Source organism: Tiliqua scincoides, chromosome 11 (genome assembly GCF_035046505.1).
Source record: "Tiliqua scincoides isolate rTilSci1 chromosome 11, rTilSci1.hap2, whole genome shotgun sequence".
Lineage (NCBI taxonomy): Eukaryota > Metazoa > Chordata > Lepidosauria > Squamata > Scincidae > Tiliqua > Tiliqua scincoides.
Genome location: NC_089831.1, coordinates 1,935,044 through 1,960,651, shown reverse-complemented (window position 1 = coordinate 1,960,651; position 25,608 = coordinate 1,935,044). Strand labels below are relative to the sequence as shown.

Below are 25,608 nucleotides of genomic sequence, written 5' to 3'. Positions count from 1 at the left end.
GAGGATGAAAAGTTGTCAGCAAGTGGTTTCAGCACTGGGAACAGTGTGGGTGGGCAGAGAAAGAAGGAAGGCAGGGACAGGGGACTTCACATGGTTTTCATCCTTGGCTCACCTTTGGAGGATCCAGACTGAGAAGAAATGATGGTCTTGGGTGGTGGATGATGGAACTTGAGCATCTGAGGCTGCAATCCTAACCTCACTTTCCTGGGAGTAAGTCCCCTTGAACACAATAGAACTTCTGAGTAGACCTGCTTAGGATTGTGCCCTGCGTTTTATTCGTGCATCTGAACCTCTCTCATCATCAGAGGACCATTTCTTGCGGATGTGTCCCACTCTGAGCATCGCCAGCCTGCCTGAAAGAAGGCTTTCGAGCAGTGATTTTCAACCAGTGTGCTGCAGCACTTTGGTGTACTGTGTATGGTTCTGCATGTGTACCGTGGGAGTTTGAGGGAGGATCATTTATTAGTAGGCATTTTAGGGGATGTGCCCCCCATCACTGGCAGCATGGTGTGCCTTGTCACTTGTCAAAAGTCTGTTGGTGTCTTGGCAATTTGTGTGCCATGAGATGAAAAAGGTTGAAAACGACTGCTTTAGAGCATGCCCAGACTCTCAGGAAGTTGTCTGTGCTCAGCTCCTGGAAGCTCCCATCATAGGGCTACTGGTTTGTCTATGTTGGCATCGGGTGCTTTCTTGCTTTTAGCTAGAAGAGGGTTATCAGGGCTGTCATTTGGGAACTCAACTCTTTCTGTTCTTCTTGCTCTCTTTTTCAGACCCGTTTGGAGTGCAGTTCGGTTGATGGACCCAAAACAGGCCAAATGGAAGACGGGCCATTTAACCATGTGGAAGAAAGAAGGTTGAGTGAGGACCACGTGCCGGGCTTGGCCAATGGAGGAGGGAACCAGGCTGCCGGAGGAGGGGTTGTGCTCATGGAGACCAACTCCTGGCTCAGCAGCCCACACGCTGAGCAGAAAGCCAGCTGGGAGAGCACGCCGGCTGCCCCGAGCCAGGGCGAGTCCTCCAACAATGCCAACCTGGAGGATGCCCAGAACCTGGTGGCCTTCTCGGCTGCAGCGGAGGCCATGTCATCCCACGGCACAGCACCTCCGGCATCCCCATCCTTGCTGAGCATGCAACTGTACGAGAAGTTCAATGCCGAGATGAACCGAGGCGGGGAGGGTGATGGCCTGGCAGTGCCTCCTGCTATGAGCTGCCCTGGCATGGAGGATCTGAACGCGCTGAAGGCTGCCCTGACCCTGGCCAAGCATGGCATGAAGCCGCCCAACTGCAACTGTGATGGGCCCGAGTGCCCCGATTACCTGGAGTGGCTGGAGAAGAAGATCAAGTCAGCCACTGGAGAGGAGCAGAGCCGCCCCCTGCAGCCCGTGAACCCAGCTCGCCAACCCCCCTTAGACAACGGTGCTAACCACAAGCAGGTGCCTGCTGCAGGCGAGGCGCCAACTCCCCTGTGCCCCCCAGAAGCCCTCCCCTTCTCCCAAAGTGCACTGAACATCGCCAAGGAGAAGAACATCAGCCTCCAGACCGCCATCGCCATAGAGGCCCTCACCCAGCTCTCGTCAGTTCTTCCGGAGCCCGCCCCAGAAGCTCCGCCCCCTCCCCAGAGCCCTCTGCAGGCCGTGGCGTTCGGTGCCCAGGAGCAGCTGGCTCCGCCTTCCCCCTTCCCGGCACACAACCCCAATTTGGTGCTATCTGTCTCCAGTGCCGAGCTGGACCAGAGCCGGGCCCCCAAGTCGTACGCCAGCCACAGCCTGTTCCAGGCCCCTGCGTCGCCAGCCCCGTCCTCCTGGCAGCAGGCTCCCAAGGCTGCCCAGGAGGGGGTGCCTTACTGCCTCGAGCGCAGCAACGGGCGCCTGGAGCCTGCGGGCCTGCTTCCCAACACCACCCCATCCAAGGCAGACTTTCCAGAGGAATGGGGCGAAGATTCCAAGCTGAGGAACAGTCTGTGGGGCCTGAACACCAACCCGCCCCCACCGCCATCCTTGGCGGGCGACCCCATGGCTGAGCTGGAGCAGCTGCTGGGCAGTGCCACTGATTGCATCAAGTCAGTGTTTAAGCGCCCCGAGGTGGTGCCTGGCAAAGGGAGAGGCATGAAACTGAAGCAGGAGCCGCTGGGCCCGAAGGGTGAGCACGCCGCCTGCCGCAAGCCGGCCTCCTCCAGCCAGCAGCTCTCCCAGCTCCTGCAGGAGAGCAGCTTCCACAAGAAGACGCAGAAGGCCCTGCAGCAGCATCTGCACCACAAGCGCAGCCTCTTCCTTGACCAGCCTCTGCCTCACGGAGGCCCCCAGGAGCCGCTGCCCAGCTGGTGGGCGCCCAACTCCCAGGCCCTGCCCCAGAAGCTGCCAGAGAAGCCCGTCAAGGAGCGGAGGAAGAAGGCCCAGGTGGAAAAAAGCGCTCAGGTCAAGCCCCTCCGCAAGCAGGTCCAGATCAAGCGGGCCAAGCAGAAGGACTCGCAGCCCCTCTTCCCACCTCTGAAGCAGATCAGCCTGGAAGGCTTCCGCGCAGCAGCAGCCCTGGAGCGCCTGGGCAGAGAGGTGCCCCCTGAGCCGCTCCTGTCCAGCACTCCCACCAAGCCGCTGCCTCCTGCTCCCTTTGTCTCCAGCCCTGCAGAGCAGTCTCCACTGGAGAAACTACTTGAAGGCAGAAGCCCAGCTCCCAGCACTCAGGAACCCTGCCGCCCTGGCCAAGAGGAGGGCCGCTGCTACTTCCCAGAACACCCTGCCTGCGATTCTGCCTCCCTCGGCACGCCAGGGCCTGGCTTCGCCCCCTGCTCCTCGGCCTCTGCCTTCAGCAATGGACACGAGGAAGCCTTCCACAGGCCGGGGAGCTCCACAGACCACCCCATGTTTGCCCAGAATCCCATCATGGTGGATGATAAACTGGAGGAACTGATCAAGCAGTTTGAGGCGGAATTTGGGGAGAATTTCAGCCTGCAGAATTCAGAGATGCCAGCCCCACTGATCCTTGGCGATGGGCCATTGCCAGCCCAGCCCCCTTCTCCCCCACGCCCACTGTCTTCTCTGAGCCACTCCCCAGACCCTCCCGGGGGCTTGGAGCCAGCCCTCCCGCCGCCATCTGCCAAGGATTGCACAGCGCCTCCACCAGGGGCACCCACCAATGCGGGTCACAAATCGCTCTCCTTCTTGCTGGGGGCCGGGCAGCCTTTCGAGAGCCCATTTGCTGCTCGGTCCCCCAAGCAGATAAAAATCGAATCTTCTGGTGCTATTACCGTGGTGTCCACCACGTGCTTTTACTCTGATGAAAACCAAAATGCAGACACTGCTTCCCTGGAAGGAACTCCGACCAAGGATCAAGTGCCACTCACCCCAACTCTCAGCGGATTTCTGGAATCGCCCTTGAAGTACCTGGACACGCCCACCAAAAGTTTGCTGGACACACCTGCCAAGCGGGCGCAAGCTGAGTTCCCGACCTGTGACTGCGTGGGTGAGTGGTGCCCTTTCCTTCTCTCCTTTGCCTTTTGCAAAAGTGCGGCCGTGAAGTCATGGGATGGAAGGGAACTGTGCTTGGGGGGTGGGCTTCAGCAGTGGGGAGCTACGAGCATGTGCGTTGGTAGGATTTTGAACCCAGGAGGCTACTGCACTTATTCTGGTGAAAGCAAGACTGGGAACAAACTGCAAATCAAGCAGACCCAGGCAGGGTAACCAGTCCCCCCTGAAGAGCTATCCCCCCCCCCCAAAGCTGCAGCATCCTTTACCTGTGAGGGCTCCTTTGGAGGGAGTTCAGGAACAAAACACCGCTCCACCCCCCCACTTTCCCACAGAAAAGAATGAACATGGAAAAAGCTGGCAGGCTGCAAGGAGAACTTGGCCCTACTTCTTCCATCAGCCACCCCATAATAAAATTGGATGGCACTGCACATCTGTGATTGATCTTTGTCTGGGTGGCTGCAGTTCAGCTGAGCCGGGCTTTTACCTTCTCTTGGCACTCGGCCAAGAGGACGTACCTGGAATAAAAATGAGGGTGAGCAGAGAAAAGTCAGAGGGGCCAGCGTGAGCCAAACCCCAGTTCTTCCTTTCTGGGCAGAAAGCCACCCAAGTTCATTGTAGCCCCCCACCCATGGAAATATGCCCCCCACTCTCCCAAGTTTCTGTAGCACCAGCAACATACCAGGTGCTGCATGGGGCAGGTTCTCAGATTTCTCCTGTTGCAGCCACAGGCTTGAGGGAGTTTGGCAGGCCTGATAGTTGTGGCTGATGGCCAAACCTGAACCCAGGCACCTCATTCTGAAGTTGACCATCGATTGGCCCACTTCCTGCCCTTGTGCGGAAGAAGTGCTGCACCCTGGTCGGGGGGGGGAGGGCTTGAGAACTAGCTCTGTGAATGCCAGACATTGCGTCAGGAGAGAACCCCACTCACACTTTGCTTTTTAAACTGTGGTGCAAGCAATACCTTTGTTTTAAGGGACAGAATCAGTAAGGGACAGCACAATTGGTTGTTAGTGCACTGGCTGCAGTAAACACAGACACTCAGTAATTTCCCAGTTGTCACCTCCAGGTTTATTGCAGAGAAACTTGCCCTTTTAAATGCACGTGCTTCTCTGCTGATGTGCATTTGCAAGTGTCACTTATGGCTTATAGGGAGGACACCTTGTGACCTTTCAGATGTTCACTTGCCTGAAACCTGCAGTCAGAGAAGCTTGCTGTCTTGCCATGATCCTTGGGCTTGGTGATGGCAGAGGCAACTCTGTCATGCTGTGAGCCTATCTTGCCCCAGGCAGCATTCCCCCACTGCAAGCACACCAGACCCAGCAAGGATATTGCGGGGAAGACCTGTGGATGGTACTTTGTGTGGCAGGAAGGGGGCCAGGATGTTTCTCAGTAGTTGAACAGTAGGATGCTTATAGGTGCAAAACTGGAGGACACCGGACATGACAAAGTGTTATTACACTATCTGGAATTTTTGCATGCCTGTATGTTTCAGGTGCGTTTTTAAAAAGCAGTTCATTCTCATGCTATTGCTAGGGTCAATTTAAAGCATTGATATTGACCTCTGAAGCCCTGAATGGCCAGGGATTAGAAGACTATGGAAACCGCCTCCTCCCTTGTGAGCCTGCCCGGCTTCCACGATTGGCCTTGCAGGCTCTGCTTTCTATCCCACTAGTGGGAGGGCAGGACCCTTTTAGGGGTGGCACTATTAACTTGGGAATGCGCTCCCTGGCAGGAGCTCTCCAGCCCTGTCTTTTCCCACATTTGGACAGGCCAAAAATGCATTTGTTTAGGCAGGGGTTTGTGTGTTTAAAGTATTGCAGTGCTGAGACTGATTGAGCGTTTGAGTTGTAGTTTGAAATTGTGCTTGTCGGGGTACACTTTGTTGTCTATAACACCGAGTAACAAAATTTGAACAATTTCAAATTTGTCTAAATATTTTGATATTTCTTTATTAATTTTGAATTTTAAAAATGCCAGTTTTTTGGGCATAGCATCAACAGTTTAGCCACAGCTTACGCTGTACAGTTGTTTAATACGATGTGCATTACAATGCATTAGGACAGTGGTCTTCAACTTTTTTCATGCCATGACCCCCACGAACGAACGAACGATGAGACTGGGGAGCCACCACTGATCCTGCCCCCTTTCCTGGAACCCAATCTGCCTACCCCACCTCAGCCCCATTGCCATCCACCCCCTGCCCCATCTCCCCGTCTCTTGTGTGTCTTTACAGCATCCCTGTGAGGTACCACCCTGAGCAGAGCCAGCCTTAGGAGCTGTGGAGCAAGAATGGCTGTGCGGAACTCAGTTCTGATCAGGCTCTACCGTTATTGGAATGGATCTAGGCCCTTTCCTGCACAGGCTTTGAAAGACTGCTGGGACACCCTCCATGAGGTTTTGTGACCCCATTGGGGTCCACCCCACAGGTTGAAGAACACTGCATTACACAATAGGGTAGATGAAAACTCAACATTTCAGATAACTAAAAAAGTGTTGATGGTACAGAAAAAAACTCCTAAGATTACCATTTGAATCAGCGTCCCTGAATTGTATATGAAACATTAAGAATTCAGCATAATTTTTGTGTTACACAGTGTAATCTCCCTGCAAGCTGGTTTGGGCATATATCTTGGTGATCATGCTTGGCGGAGTGGAGGTTCTGTAAGTGAGAAGCTGCAAATCAGTTTGCCTGCCCTCTGCTCGCCAACATGATGTCCACTTACTGCACCAACCAAATGGACACAATCTGTTAAGACTAAATAATGCAAATTAAGGGATGTGCAAATACATTCCTCCCATTGGCTGCTTCAGCTTGTGTCCAAAGACTAAAGGCTTCCAAAGACTAGAGCTGCTGTGGGTGAGGAAGGGGGCAGGTTAACTGGCCGGAAAGGTGGCAGCAGCCCTGGGTGAGGGACAGGGATGTGTGTGAAGTGATAAGGCCCTGTCTCTCTCAGAGCAGCCAGAGATCTGGCAGCAGAGACAGGAAGCTGGCAGTTAACTCTTCTGCCACTCGCTGTTGCAACTTTGCTGGAGTCTTGACTGAGGCAGAGTGCAAGTCTTCCTGTTTGTGACTTTGAGTCCAACATAGAGTGTGGGTTTTTCAAGCATCTCAGATCGCATTGTTTGGAGTTTTAATTGGGAAGAACGGCGCTTTTCTCCAGTAGGCCACATTGTGTGACGTGCACAGTGGGGTGAAACCACTATTGGCCAAAATTTTTGGCCAAAATATCTTGATATTTTCAAATAATACCATCATGTTATATATCATTCGATGCATAATTTCATGCAGAGTGCAATGGAACAAACTGCATTGAAATATCTCTATTCTATCAAACGTTATAGCCAAAAATCAGCAGGGCGGGGCAATGGTGTGTCACCACCCCCACCGCCCGGGGTTTTGCCCTACCCATTGCATGGGAGGAGGTCTGGCCTCCTACACTGGGTGTTGCAAACCCTAGTGACCCCACTGCTTTTGTCTAGTGGCAGCTAGAAGCATTAACCATGTACAGAGAAGGGGCTTGAACTTTTGCACTGTGGTATGTCGGTAGGACGCATAAAATGCTACTCCTGGTTTTGGGGTTGTTGGCATTGCAGGCTTCCTGCTTGGAATTGCAGAGTGTTGGAAAACTCAAGCTGGGATGAGGGTTTGCTTCAAGTTCAGCCATACCACAGGCATAGGCTGGTTCAGGAGCTGTTCCCTCTGTGTCTTCCCCCGCTGCTGGGGGATGCTGCAAATACAGTTCTGAAAGGTGGGCTGTGGGTTGCTAACAGAGACACTTCTTCACTCTTTTGATGTTGGAAACAGAGGAAGCTCCTTCTCCTGACTCAGATCCTTGGCAAATCTCACTTGAACGTGTCTGCGCTGCATGGCAGCGGCTAGGGTTTCAGACAGGTGTTTCCCAGCTCTACCTGGAGATATTGCCAGGGACTGACCCGAGACCCTTCTGCAGGTAAAGCAGGTGCTCCTCCACCTGCTGTGGCCCCTCTCCTGAACTACAGTCAGAGCTGGTCCATCTGTGAGACTGATTGAGATGGTCACCTGCCTCTGTCCACTCCTTGCCTCCACTGCTGCTCCTCCTCTCCCCACTACCTAGGCTGGAAAAGAAAGAGGGGCTGGGGCAGAAGTGCAGAGAGAGTGGTGGGCTAGAACTTAGAGAGGCTTTTCCTTTCCCAGTCCAGGGAGTAGGAGCAGCAGAGGCTGGGGTATCACCAGATGAGGAGGGGCAGCCCTTGTCACACCACCTCAGGCACCAGAGGTTGGGCTGACCGTGACTGCAGTTCCCATTCCTTTGGCGAAAACCATGATGACTGCGCTGGTAGTAAAATGACAGCAATTAGCAGGGTAAATGTGCCTTCTGAATAAGTCAGGTGAAGGGAACCGTGGCGTAGCTACTTTTGTTGGCATCCTTCAGTCTCGGAAGACGGTGGTGTCACGCTCTGAATGGTGGTTCTGGAACAGAGTGTCCTCTCCAGTGCGCGAAGCCCGGGTAAAGCAGGTATGGAGGATAGGCTGTTCCCATGCAGCAAATCCCCCCTCTCCACGTCGCTGGAATGGTCCAATGGAAAGGCAGAGGCCAATACGGTTGGTTCCAGCGGCGTCGCAGGAGTTGCCAGAACGTGACTGTGTTCAGCCATGAACTGCCTCAGGGACTCCGGCTCCGGATTTCGCCTCGAGGTTGACTCCTGAAGCCTCTTCCATAACTGGATGTAGCCAAAAGCCAGTGGAGGTTTGGGATCAGAGTTTTCCTTCTCTCAGATGAGCTGCCTTCCCAGGCTGACGAGTCCCATCGACCCGGTGGCTGTTTAGTCGCCTCTTACGACAAGTACAGCCAAACTGAGGGCCTATTCTTATCCCCAGCCCCCAGGGGATGGCGTAGCTAGACAAAACAAAATCATTAAGTTTTGCAGGGAGCCTCACCGCGTTCACCCAGAATGGCTCAGAAAGGGCAGGGAAAGGGCCTTGCACGCTGTGGTGGGGCTCCCTGCAAAACTTTGTGCTTTGCCCCCGCTCTAGCTATGCCACTGGAAGGGCGCACTGTTATCCTTGTTGTGCAGGCAGAGAGCACATTCTTGCAAAGCCTGAGATCCATGGGGCCTCTGATGCTGTTGCAATGCTAAATGCCATGGACCACCAGGAAAGGGATGGAAGATGAAACTTCCGCTGCTTTCATCCCTTGTGCAGATCAGTGGTGCAGAGATCCGGTCACCACTTCTCAGAAATGAAACTATAGAGAAAAGGCATGGAAGAAGGTGACTAAAATGATCAGGGGGACCTGAACACTTTCCTTGGAAAGGTTGAAGTGAATGGAATCTGAAGAGGTGAAATCCAGAATTCAAGCTTCTTGTTCTGTATTGTGCAGCCAAAAACTGATGGTGTACCTTGACAATTTTAGTACCTTGTTGGTGTGCCATGAGACGAAAAAGGTTGAAAATCACTGGCTTAGTGTGTTAAAGCCACCTGAATTCCTCTTGAGCCAAGGCAGCCTTCGCAGCCACATGAGCCATTCCTGCATATACAGTCCTAGGGAATCTGGTGAAGGAAGCAGTGGATGGATGAACACACGTGGACCACTGCCCTTCTGGCTGGTTGTTGAGAGAGTGTCTGCTCCACTGCGTCCTGGACCAGAACTGTGTCCTGCTCAAATGAGTCCCGGTATTGGACATTTGCATCAATTCACTTGCGTCCTGGACATTTTGTGCCAATATATATATTTTTTTATTTTTAAAACACAAAGGTAGGGTCAGGGTTGGAATAAGAGGCTTAGAATCTATAACATGGGGCTTGTGGTCCAGTTATAGTTTGTTTGTTGTCCTGTTATAGTGGGATGCAAGTGACTGGCACCCAAAAAATTCCATGTCCCAACAATGCACTTATACTGGGGATTTGGTCTTAGGCACACTTTAGTTATGCCCAGATACCTGGTTGAAAGGCAGGTGCTGAATCGGCTGCCATTTAATTCTTGGGTGAGTTGACAGCTGTCCTTGCAAACAAGCACACTGTTCAGGGAGCTTCTTTAAGGAAGCCTTTTGCCTTTTTATCCCCTTCAAACAAAATCATAGTCGTGCTATTCGTTTTGGCATTTGAGGAGTGGGCAGTGAAAGAAGTTGCCCTGTTGTTTGTTTTCCAATAACATCCACATTGCTGGTCTCAAGTCAGTTGTGAGCATTGGAAATGGTGAGTGGGCAGAGGCAGGCCCCACGGAAACTAGGAGAGACGTTGGGTGGGGTGAGAGGTTTGTGTGCTTCTCCCAGCTCACTGGTTGTTGGATTCATTAAACAGCACCGACTCCAGGATCTTGCAGAGACTAAAACAAAGACGGCTTTTCGTCAAAGAGTCAAACACTTTTGGCATTCTCTGCAGAAAAAGAAAATAGGAGCATCTTGTTTTCAGCATTTGGGGGAGGGAAGAAGTCAAGTTCTGAATTCAGGTCAAGACAGTGGTTTGAGCCAATCCCTTTGGAGATTTCTTTTGGGAGGGGTAATGGGGCCATAGCTCTGTGGGAGAGCCAGTCCAGCTTTAGTCCTGGCCTGTGCCGCCAGGTAGGGCTAGGAACCTCCCTGCCACCTGTTGGAGAGTGTTGGAGATGATGATGGCCTACTGTTGTAAATTTTCTCTTAGGTTGGGAGTGCTGGTATGTCCAAGAACAAGTTGGGGATTTTAGTGGTGTGTCCTTGTCTAATTCTTTCTAGCCCCTTGCCTCCTGCTCAGACTCACTCATGGACTTGGGAACTCTCCCCTTACAAGTTTTGGCAGAGCTTGGCTGTCTTCCGCAACATGAATTTGTGCTGTGTGCCCCCTTTTTTGTTACCTTGTTTGTGCAACATTGTGATGGGTCCATTAGGACCTCTCTGGGCCCACCACCCTTCTCTCTCACTCTGTCTCTTTTCCCTTTGCTATCACGGGCAGGAAGGCTTGAGAGGAAGTAATTTGGCTACTTTTGTTTTCTTAAACAGAACAAATAGTTGAGAAAGACGAGGGACCGTATTACACCCACTTGGGATCTGGACCAACGGTGGCATCCATCAGGGAACTTATGGAAGAACGGTAAGTCATAGAGAAAACACATGCGGATTCAAGGAAGAATAAAGGAAGAGGATCAAATTCAACCTCCCTCTCTGCAGAACATTGTATTTTGTAACATTTATTTACACATTTACAACACACACACACACACACACACACACACACACACACGGGGACTACTCCTGATTTTGGAATATCCAGAATATTCTCCCAGGTTAATAGCTTTAAGGTTGCTGGTTGTCTATTGAAAGGCAACCTATATTCCATTCATACAGTCTTCCAAACCAGGCTTGCATCCTGAATGAGCTGCAGGGAGCCTGCATTCCCTTCTCCCCTGCATGTGACTTTCCGCTCAGGTTTTTGTTGAGTGAGGTCAGCAAATTATGGTTAGTGGGGAAAAGAAACCCACAGGAGAGGGAAGCTGTGTGGGGAGGGGAGGAGGGGCACACACAAGGACACAGCCAGTGGCCTCCAGATCATGGTTTGGAGAGTTGTGAGACCTGAGCCAAACTTTCAGCATTGGAACAGTGGGCTAGGATTTGTCACCTGTCATATCATCAGTGTAGGAGTTTGAGATACTTCCATTGCCACCTATAGGTTGATTTTTCAAGTGCTAATCTTTTAGACAAGCTAAGAAGACATTCCAGTTTTAAATATAACATCGAAGGCAAAAGCATCTCTTTTTGTATTGGTTGTGTGGAGGAGGTTTGCTAGGAAATGGAGAGTGTTCCTGTTGCAGGCTGCGTGCAGGTGGGCAGATACATGAAAATGGGTTTTGTCAACCCCTGGAGTTGACTCATCGCCTCCTGAACACACTGAGTCATCCCTGAACACTGCTGCTGAGTCATCCTTGCAAACAGGAAGATCGGAGTTGGAAAGCTAGCGCAGGAGATCTGAGAGATGTGGGAGGGGTGGGGGCTGGAAAAACACCTTTAGGCACCAGTTTGCGATGCTAAGAGCAGCTTCTAGACTAAGCAGATCTGAGAAGCTTGCCCCTGCACGATGCAGAGGAATCCAACTTGGTTGCTTTTTCCTCTCCCAGTAAACCTGGTCTGCTTCCTATTTAGGAGGGACAAGCTGTAAATAGCAGAACTGAGGACATTGTCTCAGATCAGTTAAAATATTTCTACCTGTCTTTTTTTTCTAAAATAGAAGAGCCCAAGTCAGTGAACATGCTTAAAAACAAGTTACAAACAAAACACAGGCGTCCCCCTGTATTGATGGAGGTTCTGTTCCAGGTCCCCCTCTGTGGATATGGAAACTGTGCATATGGAACCCTATATAAAGAGCAGCCCCCCTGCACCCAATACCATCATTTTTCTTCAGTACTGGCTGTAGTACGGCTATTTCTTGCTTAACAGAGAAACATTCTTGCTTAACCAAAGAATGTGACATGCAGGCAACCAGCCTACACACTGCAGGGATGAGACTAACTGAATGTCAACAGGAAGCAGGAAGCTTCTTGTTTTCTGTTAATGTTCTGGCTGTGACACTGTAGCCCGCAGGCTGCCTGCCTGCATATTGCATTCTTCAGTTGAGCAAGAATGTTCCTTTGTTCAGCAAGAAACCTCTGTGCTTCAACTGCTACAAAAAAAAATTAAAGGTAGTAGTTGTTGGAGGGGGTCCTTGGAGAACTGCGGATAACCAAACCTGCAGATATGGGGGACACACCTGTGACTAGTAATGCAAAGCCGAAAACAATCAGTTCCAACATCAAAACAAACTGGGAGCAAAAATGGTCTAACACAAGCAGTGCAGTGTAACACAACAGGCAGAATGCACCAAAAGAGTTTTCAACCTCAGTTGGAACCCTGATAAAGTCAGGGCCAGTCTCAAGAGGATGGGAGGGGGAGAGGATGACATTACAGGCCTCGGAGAAGAATGCAGCAAGCAGAAATCCAAGGCTGCTCCTGTTTCTCCAGTCTTTCAGGAGGGGACTGTAATCCTGCTTCTTCCAGAACAAAGCTGCTCCTCCTCTTCCTCCCTGCCTTCCTTCTTGTGCTAATAGTCTGGCTTTTTTCTCCAACCAGGTATGGTGAGAAGGGGAAAGCCATCCGAATCGAAAAGGTGATCTATACAGGCAAGGAGGGGAAGAGCTCTCGCGGCTGCCCCATTGCTAAATGGGTAAGTGGCTATTTAACTTTGGTCCCCCAAACGTGGGCTGTTTTCCAGCAGTTGGTTCTCCTGCCTGTTTTGGTCCCAGCGCTGACAGGTTCCCACATTCTGCCACAGCAACTTGAAGGAGCAGGTGGAGGTCACCAGTCCCTGGAGAAGAGGACATTTAGTCATGGTAGTCACACAGAACCTCTGCGTTCAGAGAGAATCTGCCTCTGAATATCAGTTGCTGGGGTGGGGTTCAATCACTGGAGAGTTTTTGCCTTCCTTGTGGGCTTACCAGATGCATGTGGTTCATCCTGTAGGAAAAGGACTAACTTCCTTAGGGCACAATCCAGAGAATGACACAGTCTGGCGCAAGTCCCTTATGCTGGCCCAGGAGGGTTGCAAACGTGCCGTAAAGTATGTTTGTGCCTTCTTGGGAGTAAACCACGCCAGAGCACGGAGGTTGAATCCAGCCTCCATGGCGGCTTCTGCGGCGAGCTTTGCAAATGGTCTAACACAAGCAGTGCAGTGTTTACACAGCAGGCAGAATGCACCAAAAGAGTTTTCAACCTCAGTTGGAACCCTGATAAAGTCAGGGCCAGTCTCAAGAGGATGGGAGGGGGAGGCTGAGGTAAGCCTCTAGGGTGGGTGGGGAGGAGGCAGGAGGGAGGCGTTCCTGGGCGGGTGAGGGTGGGCGGTGCTGGGGGCAGGCAGGGAGCAGGAGGCGGGGCTGGGATCTGGCAGTTATACCGGATCCCAACCCCCGTTCCCGGGGAGTTGGAGTGGCTTCAAGCCACCTCAGGAGGTGGCGCAACTCCGAGGAGACCCATAGGGGCAAGGGCGCCTTACCTGGAAGTAAGGGGAAAAGTTTCCCCTTGCCTCTAGCTGAGCCGCTTTGGGCCCCTATCTTGTGCCGGATACAGCGCAAGGCTTGCTTGTTCCAGTGCAGGGTGGGATTGCACCCTTACTTACTTACATCATTTTTCACATTTTTATACTGCCCTTCTTCAGAGCTCAGGGTGATATATATGGTTCCTCCCCTCCTTTTGGCCACACGTCAACCGTGTGAGGTAGGAGAGGCTGAGAGATAGCCATTGGCCCGTGGTCACCCCAGGAAGCTTCCTGACTGAGTGGGGATTTGAACCTGAATCTTTCAGGTCTCCCACATCCTGGCTCGTGATGGCCCCATGTATTCTGGTCTTCAGAATAAGAACATAAGAAGAGCCCTGTTGGATCAGGCCATAGGCCCATCTAGTCCAGCTTCCTGTATCTCACAGTGGCCTACCAAATGCCCCAGGGAGCACACAAGCCAACAGGCACAGCCTGCACCCTGGTGCCCTCTCCTGCATCTGGCAATCAGAGGCAGCTTGCCTAAAACCAAGAGCTTGCACATACCTACTATGACTTGTAACCTGTCATGAACTTCTCCAGAAATTTGTCATGGATTGTTTTGATTTGCTTCATTGGTTACTCCTTAGCCTTCAGTGTCCTTAACCAGCCAGCGTCCCTGGCTCTCTTTTGCAGGTCATCAGAAGGCATAACACAGAGGAGAAACTGTTGTGCCTGGTGCGTCACCGTGCTGGCCATCATTGCCAGAATGCCGTCATCATCATCTTGATCCTGGCCTGGGAGGGGATCCCGCGTGCCCTGGGGGACACACTCTACCAAGAGCTCACGGACACCCTCACAAAATACGGCAACCCCACTACCCGGAGATGTGGCCTGAATGATGAGTGAGTTCCTTTTGTTGTTTCCTGGCAGCCAGAGATGGTCTGGTGGTGGGAAAGAGTTTGACTGGAGAGAGCAAAGAATTTTCTCCAGGTCTTAGTCCCTGACCGTCTGCCGACTTGACGCCTTTGGCCTTGCCAGCTCATTTGGGTTGGACACTCTGAGACTGGAGGGTGTGAGGGTTCCCCCTTCAATGTTCTTGGCCTAGTGCAGCCAGTGACTGAACAACCCTCCTTTGTGTGTTTGTGTAGTCGGACCTGCGCATGCCAAGGCAAGGACCCCAACACCTGTGGCGCCTCGTTCTCTTTTGGCTGCTCGTGGAGCATGTATTTCAACGGCTGCAAATATGCTCGAAGCAAAACTCCCAGGAAATTCCGGCTAGTGGGAGACAATCCCAATGAGGTCAGTGAGAAGCTGCTGTCCACTCATTTTTCAGTTTGAGGCTCCTGGTTTCTAGGCATATCCGGATTTAAGAGGCAGAGTGGGAGCAACTGCACTGTGCAGTAGCGTAGCTAGAGGGGTTCAAAGCACTAAGTTTTGCAGGGAGCCTCACTGCAGCGTGCACCCTCTTTCGGAGCCATTCCGCATGGTGGGAGCAAAACAAAGGTGAATGCCTGGCTCCTTAGGGGAGCGGGGAGGGGCCACTGCAAAACTGAGTCGAGGCTCCCTGCAAAACTTAGTGCTTTGCACCCCCTCTAGCTATGCTACTGGCATTGTGCGATGTTTCTGGAAATGTATATATTTCTCAAGTTTTTATAGCACCCTTCCTCCAAGAGGCTCCGGGTGGTCAGCTTGAGCCATTCTCAGTCTTTTTTGGGCTCCTCTTAGGGAGCTTTTCTTAGGTTCCAGCCCCCCTCCCCGTCAAACAAGGATATAACATGAACAGATAAACATAAAATCATTTATTATTTTCAGTTTTCTGTCTGTGGACCTCCTTCAAATGTGCCAGAGCAGTCCGGGGGCTATATGGCTCCTGTTGAGAATGGCTGGTGTACATAGGTTCTCCCCTCTTGTTGTCCTCACAACCTCCCTGTAAGGTAGGTTGGTCTGTGAGAGAGTGACTGGCTCAAGGTCACCCAGGAAGCTTCATGGCCGAGTGGGGATTTTGAACCTGGATCTTCCATATCATAAGAACATAAGAACAGCCCCACTGGATCAGGCCATAGGCCCATCTAGTCCAGCTTCCTGTATCTCACAGCGGCCCTCGAAATGCCCCAGGGAGCACACAAGACAACAAGAGACCTGCATCCTGGTTGCCCTCCCTTGCATCTGACATAGTCCATTTCTAAAATCAGGAGGTTGCACATACACATCATGGCTCGTAACCCATATTGGATTTATCCTCCAGAAACTTGTCCAATCCCCTTTTAAAGGAGTCCAGGCCAGACGCCATCACCACATCCTGTGGCAAGGAGTTCCACAGACCAACCACACACTGAGTAAATAAATATTTTGTTTTGTCTGTTCTAACTCTCCCAACATTCAATTTTAGCGGACGTCCCCTGGTTCTGGTGTTGTGTGAGAGTGTAAAGAGCATCTCTCTATCCACTCTGTCCATCCCCTACATAATTTTGTATGTCTCAATCATGTCCCCCCTCAGGCGCCTTCTTTTCTAGCCTGAAAAGGCCCAAACACCGTAGCCTTTCCTCATAAGGAAGGTGCCCCAGCCCAGTAATCATCTTAGTCACTCTCTTTTGCACCTTTTCCATTTCCACTATGTCTTTTTTGAGATGCGGCGACCAGAACTGGACACAATACTCCAGGTGTGGCCTTACCATTGATTTGTACAACGGCATTATAATATTGGCCATTTTGTTCTCAATACCTTTTCTAATGATCCCAAGCATAGAATTGGCCTTCTTTACTGCTGCCGCACATTGGGTCGACACTTTCATCGACTTGTCCACCACCACCCCAAGATCTCTCTCCTGATCTGTCACAGGCAGCTCAGAACCCATCAGCCTATATCTAAAGTTTTGATTTTTTGCCCCAATGTGCATGACCTTACACTTACTGACATTGAAGCGCATCTGCCGTTTTGCTGCTCATTCTGCCAGTCTGGAGAGATCCTTCTGGAGCTCCTCACAATCACTTCTGGTCTTCACCACTCAGAAAAGTTTGGTGTCGTCTGCAAACTTAGCCACCTCACTGCTCAACCCTGTCTCCAGGTCATTTATGAAGAGGTTGAAAAGCACCGGTCCCAGGACAGATCCTTGGGGCACACCGCTTTTCACTTCTCTCCATTGTGAAAATTGCCCATTGACACCACATTGACATCTCTAACCAGGTCCTGTGTAAATATTAAATCCAGAGTCACCTGTCCTCTGGTGGGCTCCATGACTAGCTGCTCTAAGGCACAGTCATTTGACATGTCAAGGAATCCGGTCTCCTTTTCGTGACCAGAACACAAATTGACCCAGTCAATATGAGGATAATTGAAGTCCCCCATGATTACAACCCTGTCCCTCCTTGTCACCTCCCTGATCTGTTTCCTCATTTCAAGGTCCCCTCCGATTTCTAGTCTGGAGGACGATAGTACGCCCCTAGTATTACATCACTCCTGAGGCCTGGTAATTTACCCCACAGAGATTCTACGGTGGAGTCGGTCCCGCCTTCAATCTCTACTTTGCTGGATTCCATCCCTTCCTTAACATAAACGGCCACCCCACCTCCAACAAGCCCCTCCCTGTCCCTCCTGTAGAGTTTATAGTTTATAGTATAGAGTATATACTGGGATTGCGGTATCCCAGTGATTCTCCGCATTTCACCAGGTTTCCGTTATGCCCACTACGTCAATGTTTTCCCTTGTCACCAGACATTCCAGTTCTCCCATCTTTGCTTGGAGACTTCGGGCATTTGCAGAAAAGCATTTGTACATGGAATGCCCCAGGATGGGCTGCTTATTTGCTCCTTTGTCTCCGCATCCTCTCATTGTGCCAAACCATCTATCACATCCCATCACACTACCATTCCCAGTTTCTTCTCCCACTCTGCCTTTGTCTTGTTGTTCTCTAACCTCCCCATCCTCGTCCCATAGGGATGAGGAGTCCCAAACCGGATACCCCTCGGCTCCTGTCAGCTTTCCCCCAGGGATCAGTTTAAAAACTGCTCTGCCACCTTTTTAATGTTATGCGCCAGCAGTCTGGTTCCATTCTGATTCAAGTGAAGCCCATCCCTCTTGTACAGGTCCCGCTTGTCCGAAAACGTTCCCCAGTGCCTGATGAATCTAAACCCCTCCCCCCTACACCACTGTCTCATCCACGCATTGCGACCCCTGATCTCCGCCTACCTAGCTGGCCCTGCGCGTGGAACAGGTAGCACTTCAGAGAACACTACCTTTGAGGTCCTGGCTTTCAGCTTCCTACCTAAAAGCCTAAATTTGGCCTCCAGGACCTCCCGGCTACACTTGCCCACGTCGTTGGTGCCGACATGCACCACAACCGCTACCTCCTCCCCAGCACTGTCTACCAGCCTGTCTAGACGAGAAGTGATGTCCGCAACCTTCGCACCAGGCAGGCAAGTCGCCATGCGGTCCTCACATCCATCGCAAACCCCCTCTCTATGTTTCCAATAATCGAATCCCCCACTACAAGAAGCCCCCGACCCCCCTCCTGCCGAGAAGTATCCTGAGTGCGTTCAGATACGGGCCCGCAAAGATATCAAAGTTAGAGGAATCTGGATTCTGAAACCAGCTAGTCCTTGCCTCCTTTCTGCACTGGCAAAACTAGAACAATTGTGACTTGCCTCCTCAGCTGTTGGCTATTTGCTACTTCATTTGCAATGGCCACAGGGAAGTCGTAGGCCATTGGGGGGCTGGTGGTCTCATTTAATGAATCAGGATGCTGAGCAGTGTTCAGATCTCCCCAGCCTCGCGCCCGGGGCAAAGGTCTGCAATTATGCCTCCCCTGCAGGCTGTCACTGCCCTCCCCATGCGAAAATCTGCCCTCCCCACCACTCACCTGAGGCTCATAAAGCCTCACACGACCTTAGCCCATGTCAGGAAAGCCTCTCTGAGGTTCCCTGACACTATAAACTGTGCTTCCAGAAAAGCGGAAGCACTGTGTTAGACCCCATCGGGAGCCTAAGAGAGGCTTCCGCAGGGTCCTAGAGGTTTGTGGCTGGGGCATTTGCCCCATCAGACCTAATGGTAGGTCTGCAACCAACACTGAGCCGTCATCCCTGTCCTAATTGTCCTGCATGACTTCTAAGCATAGAGTGCACCCCAGGCTCTTTCAGTCCCAGAATCTGTTGCACAGAGCTCAGGCAAGGCCTCATAGCTCAGTGGTTGAGGACCTGCTTTGCATGCTGCAGCAGCAGGTCCACTTCCTGGCTGATTCAGTGGAGAGGCGCTTGGACAGCAGGACTGGGACACAGGGACCTCTCTGTGCCTGAGCCCTGGATGAGCAGTTGTTCCTGCAGGACAGAGCTGGTGACACTGGGCTAGAGGGGCTGATGCTCTGGGTCTGTTTGGGGTCACTTAGCCTACTAATGAGCCACCCTTGATTCTCTCTTGCTGCAGGAAGAAGTGCTCCGAAGAAGCTTCCAGGACCTGGCCACAGAGGTCGCCCCCCTTTATAAGAAGCTCGCACCCCAGGCCTACCAAAATCAGGTGCCTGGGATGACTTTGCCATTCTTTTGCTCTTGGTGTTGTTGTTGTTGTTTGTTATCTTGGGCATCATTTTGCATAGTCGTTGGTGCACTAGGCACAACCTCCAAGGCCCGTAAGAAATATCTGGCCAACGTAGGCATGAACAAGGCAACAGTTGAACGACAGTAATGAGCCATACTGTTAGGAACTTGGAACATGATACGGTGATATATCTCACCTGTTCTTAGAGCCCAGTCCTAACCTGTTTTCCAGCACCGTTGCAGCCATAATGCAGCCATGCGCTTAGAGAACAAATGCTCCCTTACTTTGAGGAGGCCTCTGTGACTGCCCCCCTCCACTGCAGGGTGCAGAGGTGCCCGTTGGGATGCCCACATTGGTGCTGGGCTGATAAAGTCTTGGGTGGAGTTCAAACTTTGTGAGCGCCCAGAAATCAAAGTCCAAATATCTGGTGGTTTGTGATGATAATGGTCATCTGTTTCTATAGAAAAACCTCTTCTCAAGGTTGTATTAGACTCTGTTGCCCTCTGCCTGTGTTGACAGACTGCAGTTCTGTCTGACCCTCCCTCCAGTAAATTTCCTGCAGGATGCCTTGTTTCGCTCTGAACTCCTGAATTCCGCCCTGTGATGGTGCTGGGAAGCAGCAACCTCTGGAGAGGGTGGAGGGAGGCCGTCACTTTGGTCCAGGTCCACCCCACATCCCCTGAGATGATCCCTTTGCTCTGTGGCACTGCTGGGCCACTGTTTGTCTTGGCCAAACCCCTGCTGTAGCTAGAGCTGCTCTTGTCTTTCTGACTAGGTGAACAACGAGGACGTAGCAATAGATTGCCGGCTTGGACTGAAAGAAGGGAGGCCCTTTTCTGGGGTGACAGCCTGCATGGACTTCTGTGCACACGCCCATAAGGACCAGCATAATCTGTACAACGGATGCACCGTGGTAAGGAAGCATTCTGGGCTGGGAGTGTTTTAGATTCTTTGTGACATTTGTCCTGCTTTCGAGTGCAAAAGCACCAATTTGAAGGTCACTCCTGCAAACAGCTGAGCCAAAGTTTTGTTGTGTAAGTGAAATCAAGAAAAAGTTACACCATTGATGTGATTTTTTTTTATTGTCAAGGTTTTTGCAAGCCAGTCTGAAAGGCAGAGTATACAGTAAGTGTGTAGAACACGTACATAGATTTGAGGTGGTTTAATTCTCTCCAGGGAGTCTTGGGAATTGTAGTTATGCTTGAGTGGGTGTGGTTGTAGAGATGGGGACCCCCTGATTCTCATTCTCATTACTCCCCCCCCCCCCAAGAAACTGCAATTCCAAGCATATTTGGGGCACTCTGTGAAAGAAGGTTACCATGACCATGTTAAGTTTGGGAACTGCCAGTGAGGACAGTACTGGACTAGAGAGCACAAGCGTCAGGTTTATTATAAGGCAGCTTCCTGTGTTTGTGACCCTCTGTTGCCTTCCCTGCTCACTCCCCAGGTGTGCACCTTGACTAAAGAAGACAATCGTACCATTGGGAAAATCCCGGAGGATGAACAGCTGCATGTCCTTCCACTGTATAAAATGTCCCCCACGGACGAATTTGGCAGCGAGGAGAACCAGGCTGCAAAGGTGGGCAGCGGAGCCATCCAGGTGCTCACCTCCTTCCCCAGAGAGGTCCGGAAGCTTCCGGAGCCAGCCAAGTCTTGCAGGCAGCGGCAGCTGGAAGCCAGGAAGGCGGCTGCGGAGAAGAAGAAGCTGCAGAAGGAGAAGCTGATCACGCCCGAGAAAATCAAGCAGGAAGTCCTTGAACTCCCAACACTCCAGCAGGATGCAGGTGAGGACATGGGGCATGAACTGAAGGACTGGCTCATTTTGTTCCCATGCCCCGTGCTTTTGATATATTGATCTTGCAGAGTTAGTCTATGGAGAGGCTCCCAGTTCATCAGACCAATGGCCGAGGAGTTGTTTGCTCTTTGCTGGCATGATTACTTGAGTCCATCAGCAGTTATTGGACTATTTGCCTTCAGGGAATGCTTTCCAGGTTGGCTTGCCAGCTGAGAGTATCCCTGTGCATACCCAGTGGAAACTTGGTGTACTGCAGAGGATTCTGGGTAGTGCTAGCCAGGCCTTTAGAGTCTTATAAGTGCCCTGCGTGATGAAAAGGTATATTCTACAGCGGTGTTTCTTAACCAGTGGTACAGGTACCACCAGTAGTATTTGAGGTAGTGTCTGGTGGCATTTACAGGACCCCTGGACGCCTGGCAGCAAGACAAGGAACACAACAAACAGTGGTAGGAGGCTGGACTCAGCAGGCAGAGTTCCAAAGCATGCTTTTCCAAGCTCATAAAAGTCCTCCCATCCACTCTGAGCCTCTTATTGGTGTTTGTTACGTTGCATTTGACCTCCCAACCCAGAAGTGCGTCATCACCAGTTACTTCTGGTAGTGCTTTGAATAGGTGGACCGTGTGAAGTGATACTGCAGAGGACAAATGTTGAGAAACACTGTTTACAGCAGCGTTTCTCAAACTGTGGGTTGTGACCCAATTTCTGGTGGGTCCCACAGAGCCTCCAGTGAAAACATGGGTGGTGGAAAGATCAGATAAGTAATTGTCTCAAGCCCTGAGGCTATTCAAAAATGAGAGAACTGCTAATTGTCCTGCAAAGAGCTGAACTCCTGCAGTTTGCAGGAGGGGAGCGATGGTGCATCAGCATCCCCAGAAAGTGGCATAGATACAGCCGCTTGCGGCAGTTCAGTAAGACAAGTCAGATGTGGGAAAGGGAGGAGACATAGGACGGGCAGGTTCCCCCAGATCCTAAAGAAACAGTGGTACTTCTGCAATTTAATGGTGGCTGTTGTGCTGTGCCTGCAGATACGTCCTTGAAAAGTGGACTCTCGCAGCAGTCAATGAAAGCGTCCATCAAGGTGGAACCCCAGAACCATTACAACACGTTCAAGTACAACGGGAACGCGGTGGTGGAAAGCTACTCGGTGCTGGGGAACTGCCGGCCCTCCGACCCCTACAGCATGAACAGTGTTTATTCCTACCACTCCTACTATGCACAGCCTAATCTGCCTTCCATGAATGGGTTGCATTCAAAGTTCACTCTTCCATCCTTTGGGTACTACGGATATTCCAGCAATCACATGTTCCACTCACAGTTTTTAAACTACGGCGACACAAGCAGCGCGCCCTGGGTGAGCAGCAACTACGAGAAGAAACCCAGCGTCCAGCTGTTGCAAGACAACTTGCATCGTGGTTATGGGCACTCCGAAGTGTTGGACGACTTTGTCCCCACTGTACGGAGCAAAACCCACCATCAGCGCACCTATGAGAGAGCCAGTAGACACCCAGGTAAGACCACACCTGTGCCCCAGAGGTGCAGTTCAGTCCCTACAGAAGTGCCATCATTTGCACAAAACACAAACTGTTTTAACAACCGAACAATCAAGCAAGAGCCGGTGGACTCCTTGTCGCACATGGAGACTGTGCAGAGAGGGGTGGTTGTCGGCAGCCAAAATTCAAGTTTGAACCTGTCAGATCTTTCTGTGTCCATGTCTCAGAATGGAGGCCCAGAACAACAGTGGAGCCCTTACAAAACCAACAGAAACGAGTCCCCTTCGGACAGGACTAGTAGTGCTGAGAGCCCTTGGAACATGTTTACGCCCAGTGAGAATGGCAGGGCAAACACACCGAATAAATCCCATTTGTTTGGCTCCCACTCTCGCGCTCCCAGGTTGCCACAGTCCCACCTACTGGAGAAACAGTGGAATTTGTTTCCTGGAGATGGGCAGCCACTGCTGTCTGGGCCAGACGTGCTGGGAAAATCCTGGAGCCCTTGCAAAGTCAATGAAAACTCTTCCGCCTTTTCTGCAAATTCCAGCCTTCAGGAGAAACCCTGGACTTTTGGGCAGCTGAATTTTGGTTCCACCAAGGGAAACAGCAGTCTTCAGGACGAGCTTTGGGGTCCCGTCAAAGCAGAGGACAGGAGGACTCCAACGTCAGGCATGGGATTACACAGCCGAGCCTGGAATTCCTTTGGCTCCTTGCCCACCGTGGCATCCAGCGTATGCGGGGAGAAGCCGTTCACTCCCTTGAAAGCTGAGAGCAGTACGATATTGCCAGGGGCTGGGCACCAGGAGAGGTCTTGGGACCCCTTCAGCTTGGATGACAGCATGGAAGGGACGCCTGAGAAGAGCATCAAGGAGGAGGAGGAAGAGGAGGAGGAAGAGGTCTGGTCGGACAGCGAACACAACTTCTTGGACGAGAACATTGGCGGGGTGGCCGTGGCTCCAGCCCATGGCTCGATCCTGATTGAGTGTGCCCGGCGCGAGCTGCATGCTACCACCCCGCTGAAGAAGCCTAACCGCTGCCACCCTACCCGCATCTCCCTGGTCTTCTACCAGCACAAGAACCTGAACCAGCCCAACCATGGACTTGCCCTTTGGGAGGCTAAGATGAAGCAGCTGGCTGAGCGGGCCCGGGCCAGGCAGGAGGAGGCGGCCCGGCTGGGGCTCCAACAGGACATCAAGGCCTTTGGCAAGAAGCGGAAGTGGGGAGGGGGCTTGGTTGCTGAGCCCCAACACAAGGAAAGAAAGGACACTGTCCCCACGCGGCAGGCCGTGGCCGTCCCGACAACCTCTGCTATCACTGTGTCCTCCTATGCCTATACCAAGGTGACGGGACCGTACAGTCGCTGGATATGAGATGGAGACCCCCGCGCATGGCCCACCTTACCTCAGAGTCTGCAGCACTGGAGCGAGGTGCTGGTTTCTGGTGCTTTTTTCCAGCGCATGTTGGAGAGACAAATGAGACCGAGCCGAGTGCGCCGTGTGTCTGAGAGCTGCACTTGGGAACGGAGTGAACAAAACTTATTGCTGTTAACATTTTTCAGTAACCTACTATTTATATCTCTGCATTTTTTAAAATCTGTACATCACAAGAATGGAATGAGAAATTTATAGTGTCCTTTCACAAAGGAGAGCTTTTTAAATTCCATCTCAAATAACATATTTATTGGATTTTTAACAAAAAAAATTATTACAACTCTGAAACAGATCCAAGTGACCCCACTCTAAACCAGTGGCAAACCAATAACAGTTGGCTTCATGTCAGGGCTGGTAGAAATCTCACCTTGGATACCACCCAAAATCATGTACTTTGAATCAAAGAAATGCTCTTAATGAATGTGGGGGGAGAGGACATAATTTGCTGCATGATGGTTTCTTACAGATACAGTAGATCTCTGTAGGCAAGGAGGGCAGTTGATGGAGATGATGGAGAGCCAAAGTTTTCTGACCACAAAGTGCAAATAAGCCTTTATGTTCAGTGGATCTGAATAGAGTTTACAGGGCCCTCTTTCAGTGGTGAAGGGACTAATTCTACTCTGAGGTCTTGTACCTGCAAATCAGGAGAAACCTCAGCAGAGTAGATGGCTATACACCATGCAAAGTATGAAATTTGCCTGCCTTTTCTACTCCTCAGCACAACTGGAGCTTTTCTAGGGCACCTCTGAGCGTCTGCCGGTCCTTTCTCAGATGTTGGGTGTCTCCATACATGTGGCTTACACTTGTCATTACATGAGCATAAAAACCAACTTAACACCAACCCCAAATTCTCAGTGGTTTGCTGTCCACAAGGACCACACTTCCAAAGTAGACGGAAAAGAATTGACCCCAACAATGTTGTTCACGAGGCCACCAGCACTGACATTTTTCTTGTGGAGCTTTTGCTTGTCTTTGTTCACCTGTCACCAGGTGTTTGCCAGCCTGGTTAAAAACAGTGAGGTCAAAAAAATTCCCTTCCCTTCTGAAGATCTAGTGAGAGAAATGGAATGAGAGGCAGGACAGAGCAGACAAAATTAAGCTTTAGGTTTTTGCCATTAAAAGCTTCAGTATTTGTCTTTAAATTACTACTTAAGATAAGTACCTTAGTAAGATCAGTGAGTACTGTTAAATGTGTATAGCGGGAGAAGAAGGAAAGACTCAAAGAGAACGGGATGGAAATGTGAGGATAAATCAGGTGGAAGAAAGCCCATATATATAGCAACAGAGAAGATTGGTCCTAAAAATAACATCTTGTTTTTTGTCCCTCATTGTGTCAGAAGAACTTAACTCTCAGAAATAACTATCAGACTTGTTTTATTTTTTTATCCCCACTGAAGAGCAGTGGGCAATTTTGATGTTCTTGCTGTGATATACAGTGTAACCAATCATTCTAACTTCACTGTATCTTTAAGAAACCAACCCCCAAAACCTCTTGCAGAGTCTGGTGGGGGACAGGGTTGTTATCTGTTTTTATCATTTCTGGTGCCGAGTCCAATAAGAAAGGACTTGTTAGATCTCCTTTGTGCTGCATTTCCACTGGTGCATGCTTACCAAATGCTTACCAAATGAAAATGTCCATTCCCCCCCTCCACCCCTTCAAATGGACATTTTCAAATGAAAAAAATGAAATCAGCAGCTTTTTCAATGTTTGGTGCCATTTTGGGTTTTTTTTTTAAAGGGAGGGAGGAAATCAACAATTATGGGATGATTGCAACATGGTGCTTTAAACAGTTGTGAATCAGAGTTTTTTTTTTTAAAAAGCCTATCCTCCCTTGTCAATCATGCAAGTTGTCTTAAGTACAGCTGATTTCTGTAAGTGGCTAAACTCTTCCATAGCCTGGCCTTCCCCTTGTCAAGAAGTGTTGGGTAGCTAAAATGATAATGGGG

General features: G+C 50.9%; 1 protein-coding gene across 1 annotated transcript; it reads left to right on the top strand.

The window, feature by feature from the left end:
• The first annotated feature begins 815 nt into the window (after positions 1 to 815).
• Positions 816 to 23,601, top strand: TET3 (tet methylcytosine dioxygenase 3). The gene is made up of 9 exons (XM_066639418.1): positions 816 to 3,459; positions 10,419 to 10,509; positions 12,519 to 12,612; positions 14,113 to 14,321; positions 14,568 to 14,718; positions 18,836 to 18,925; positions 19,722 to 19,859; positions 20,394 to 20,730; positions 21,767 to 23,601. Exons 1-9 carry the CDS (start codon positions 816 to 818, stop codon positions 23,599 to 23,601), a joined length of 5,589 nt encoding a protein of 1,862 aa, XP_066495515.1.
• The last annotated feature ends 2,007 nt before the right edge of the window (positions 23,602 to 25,608 follow it).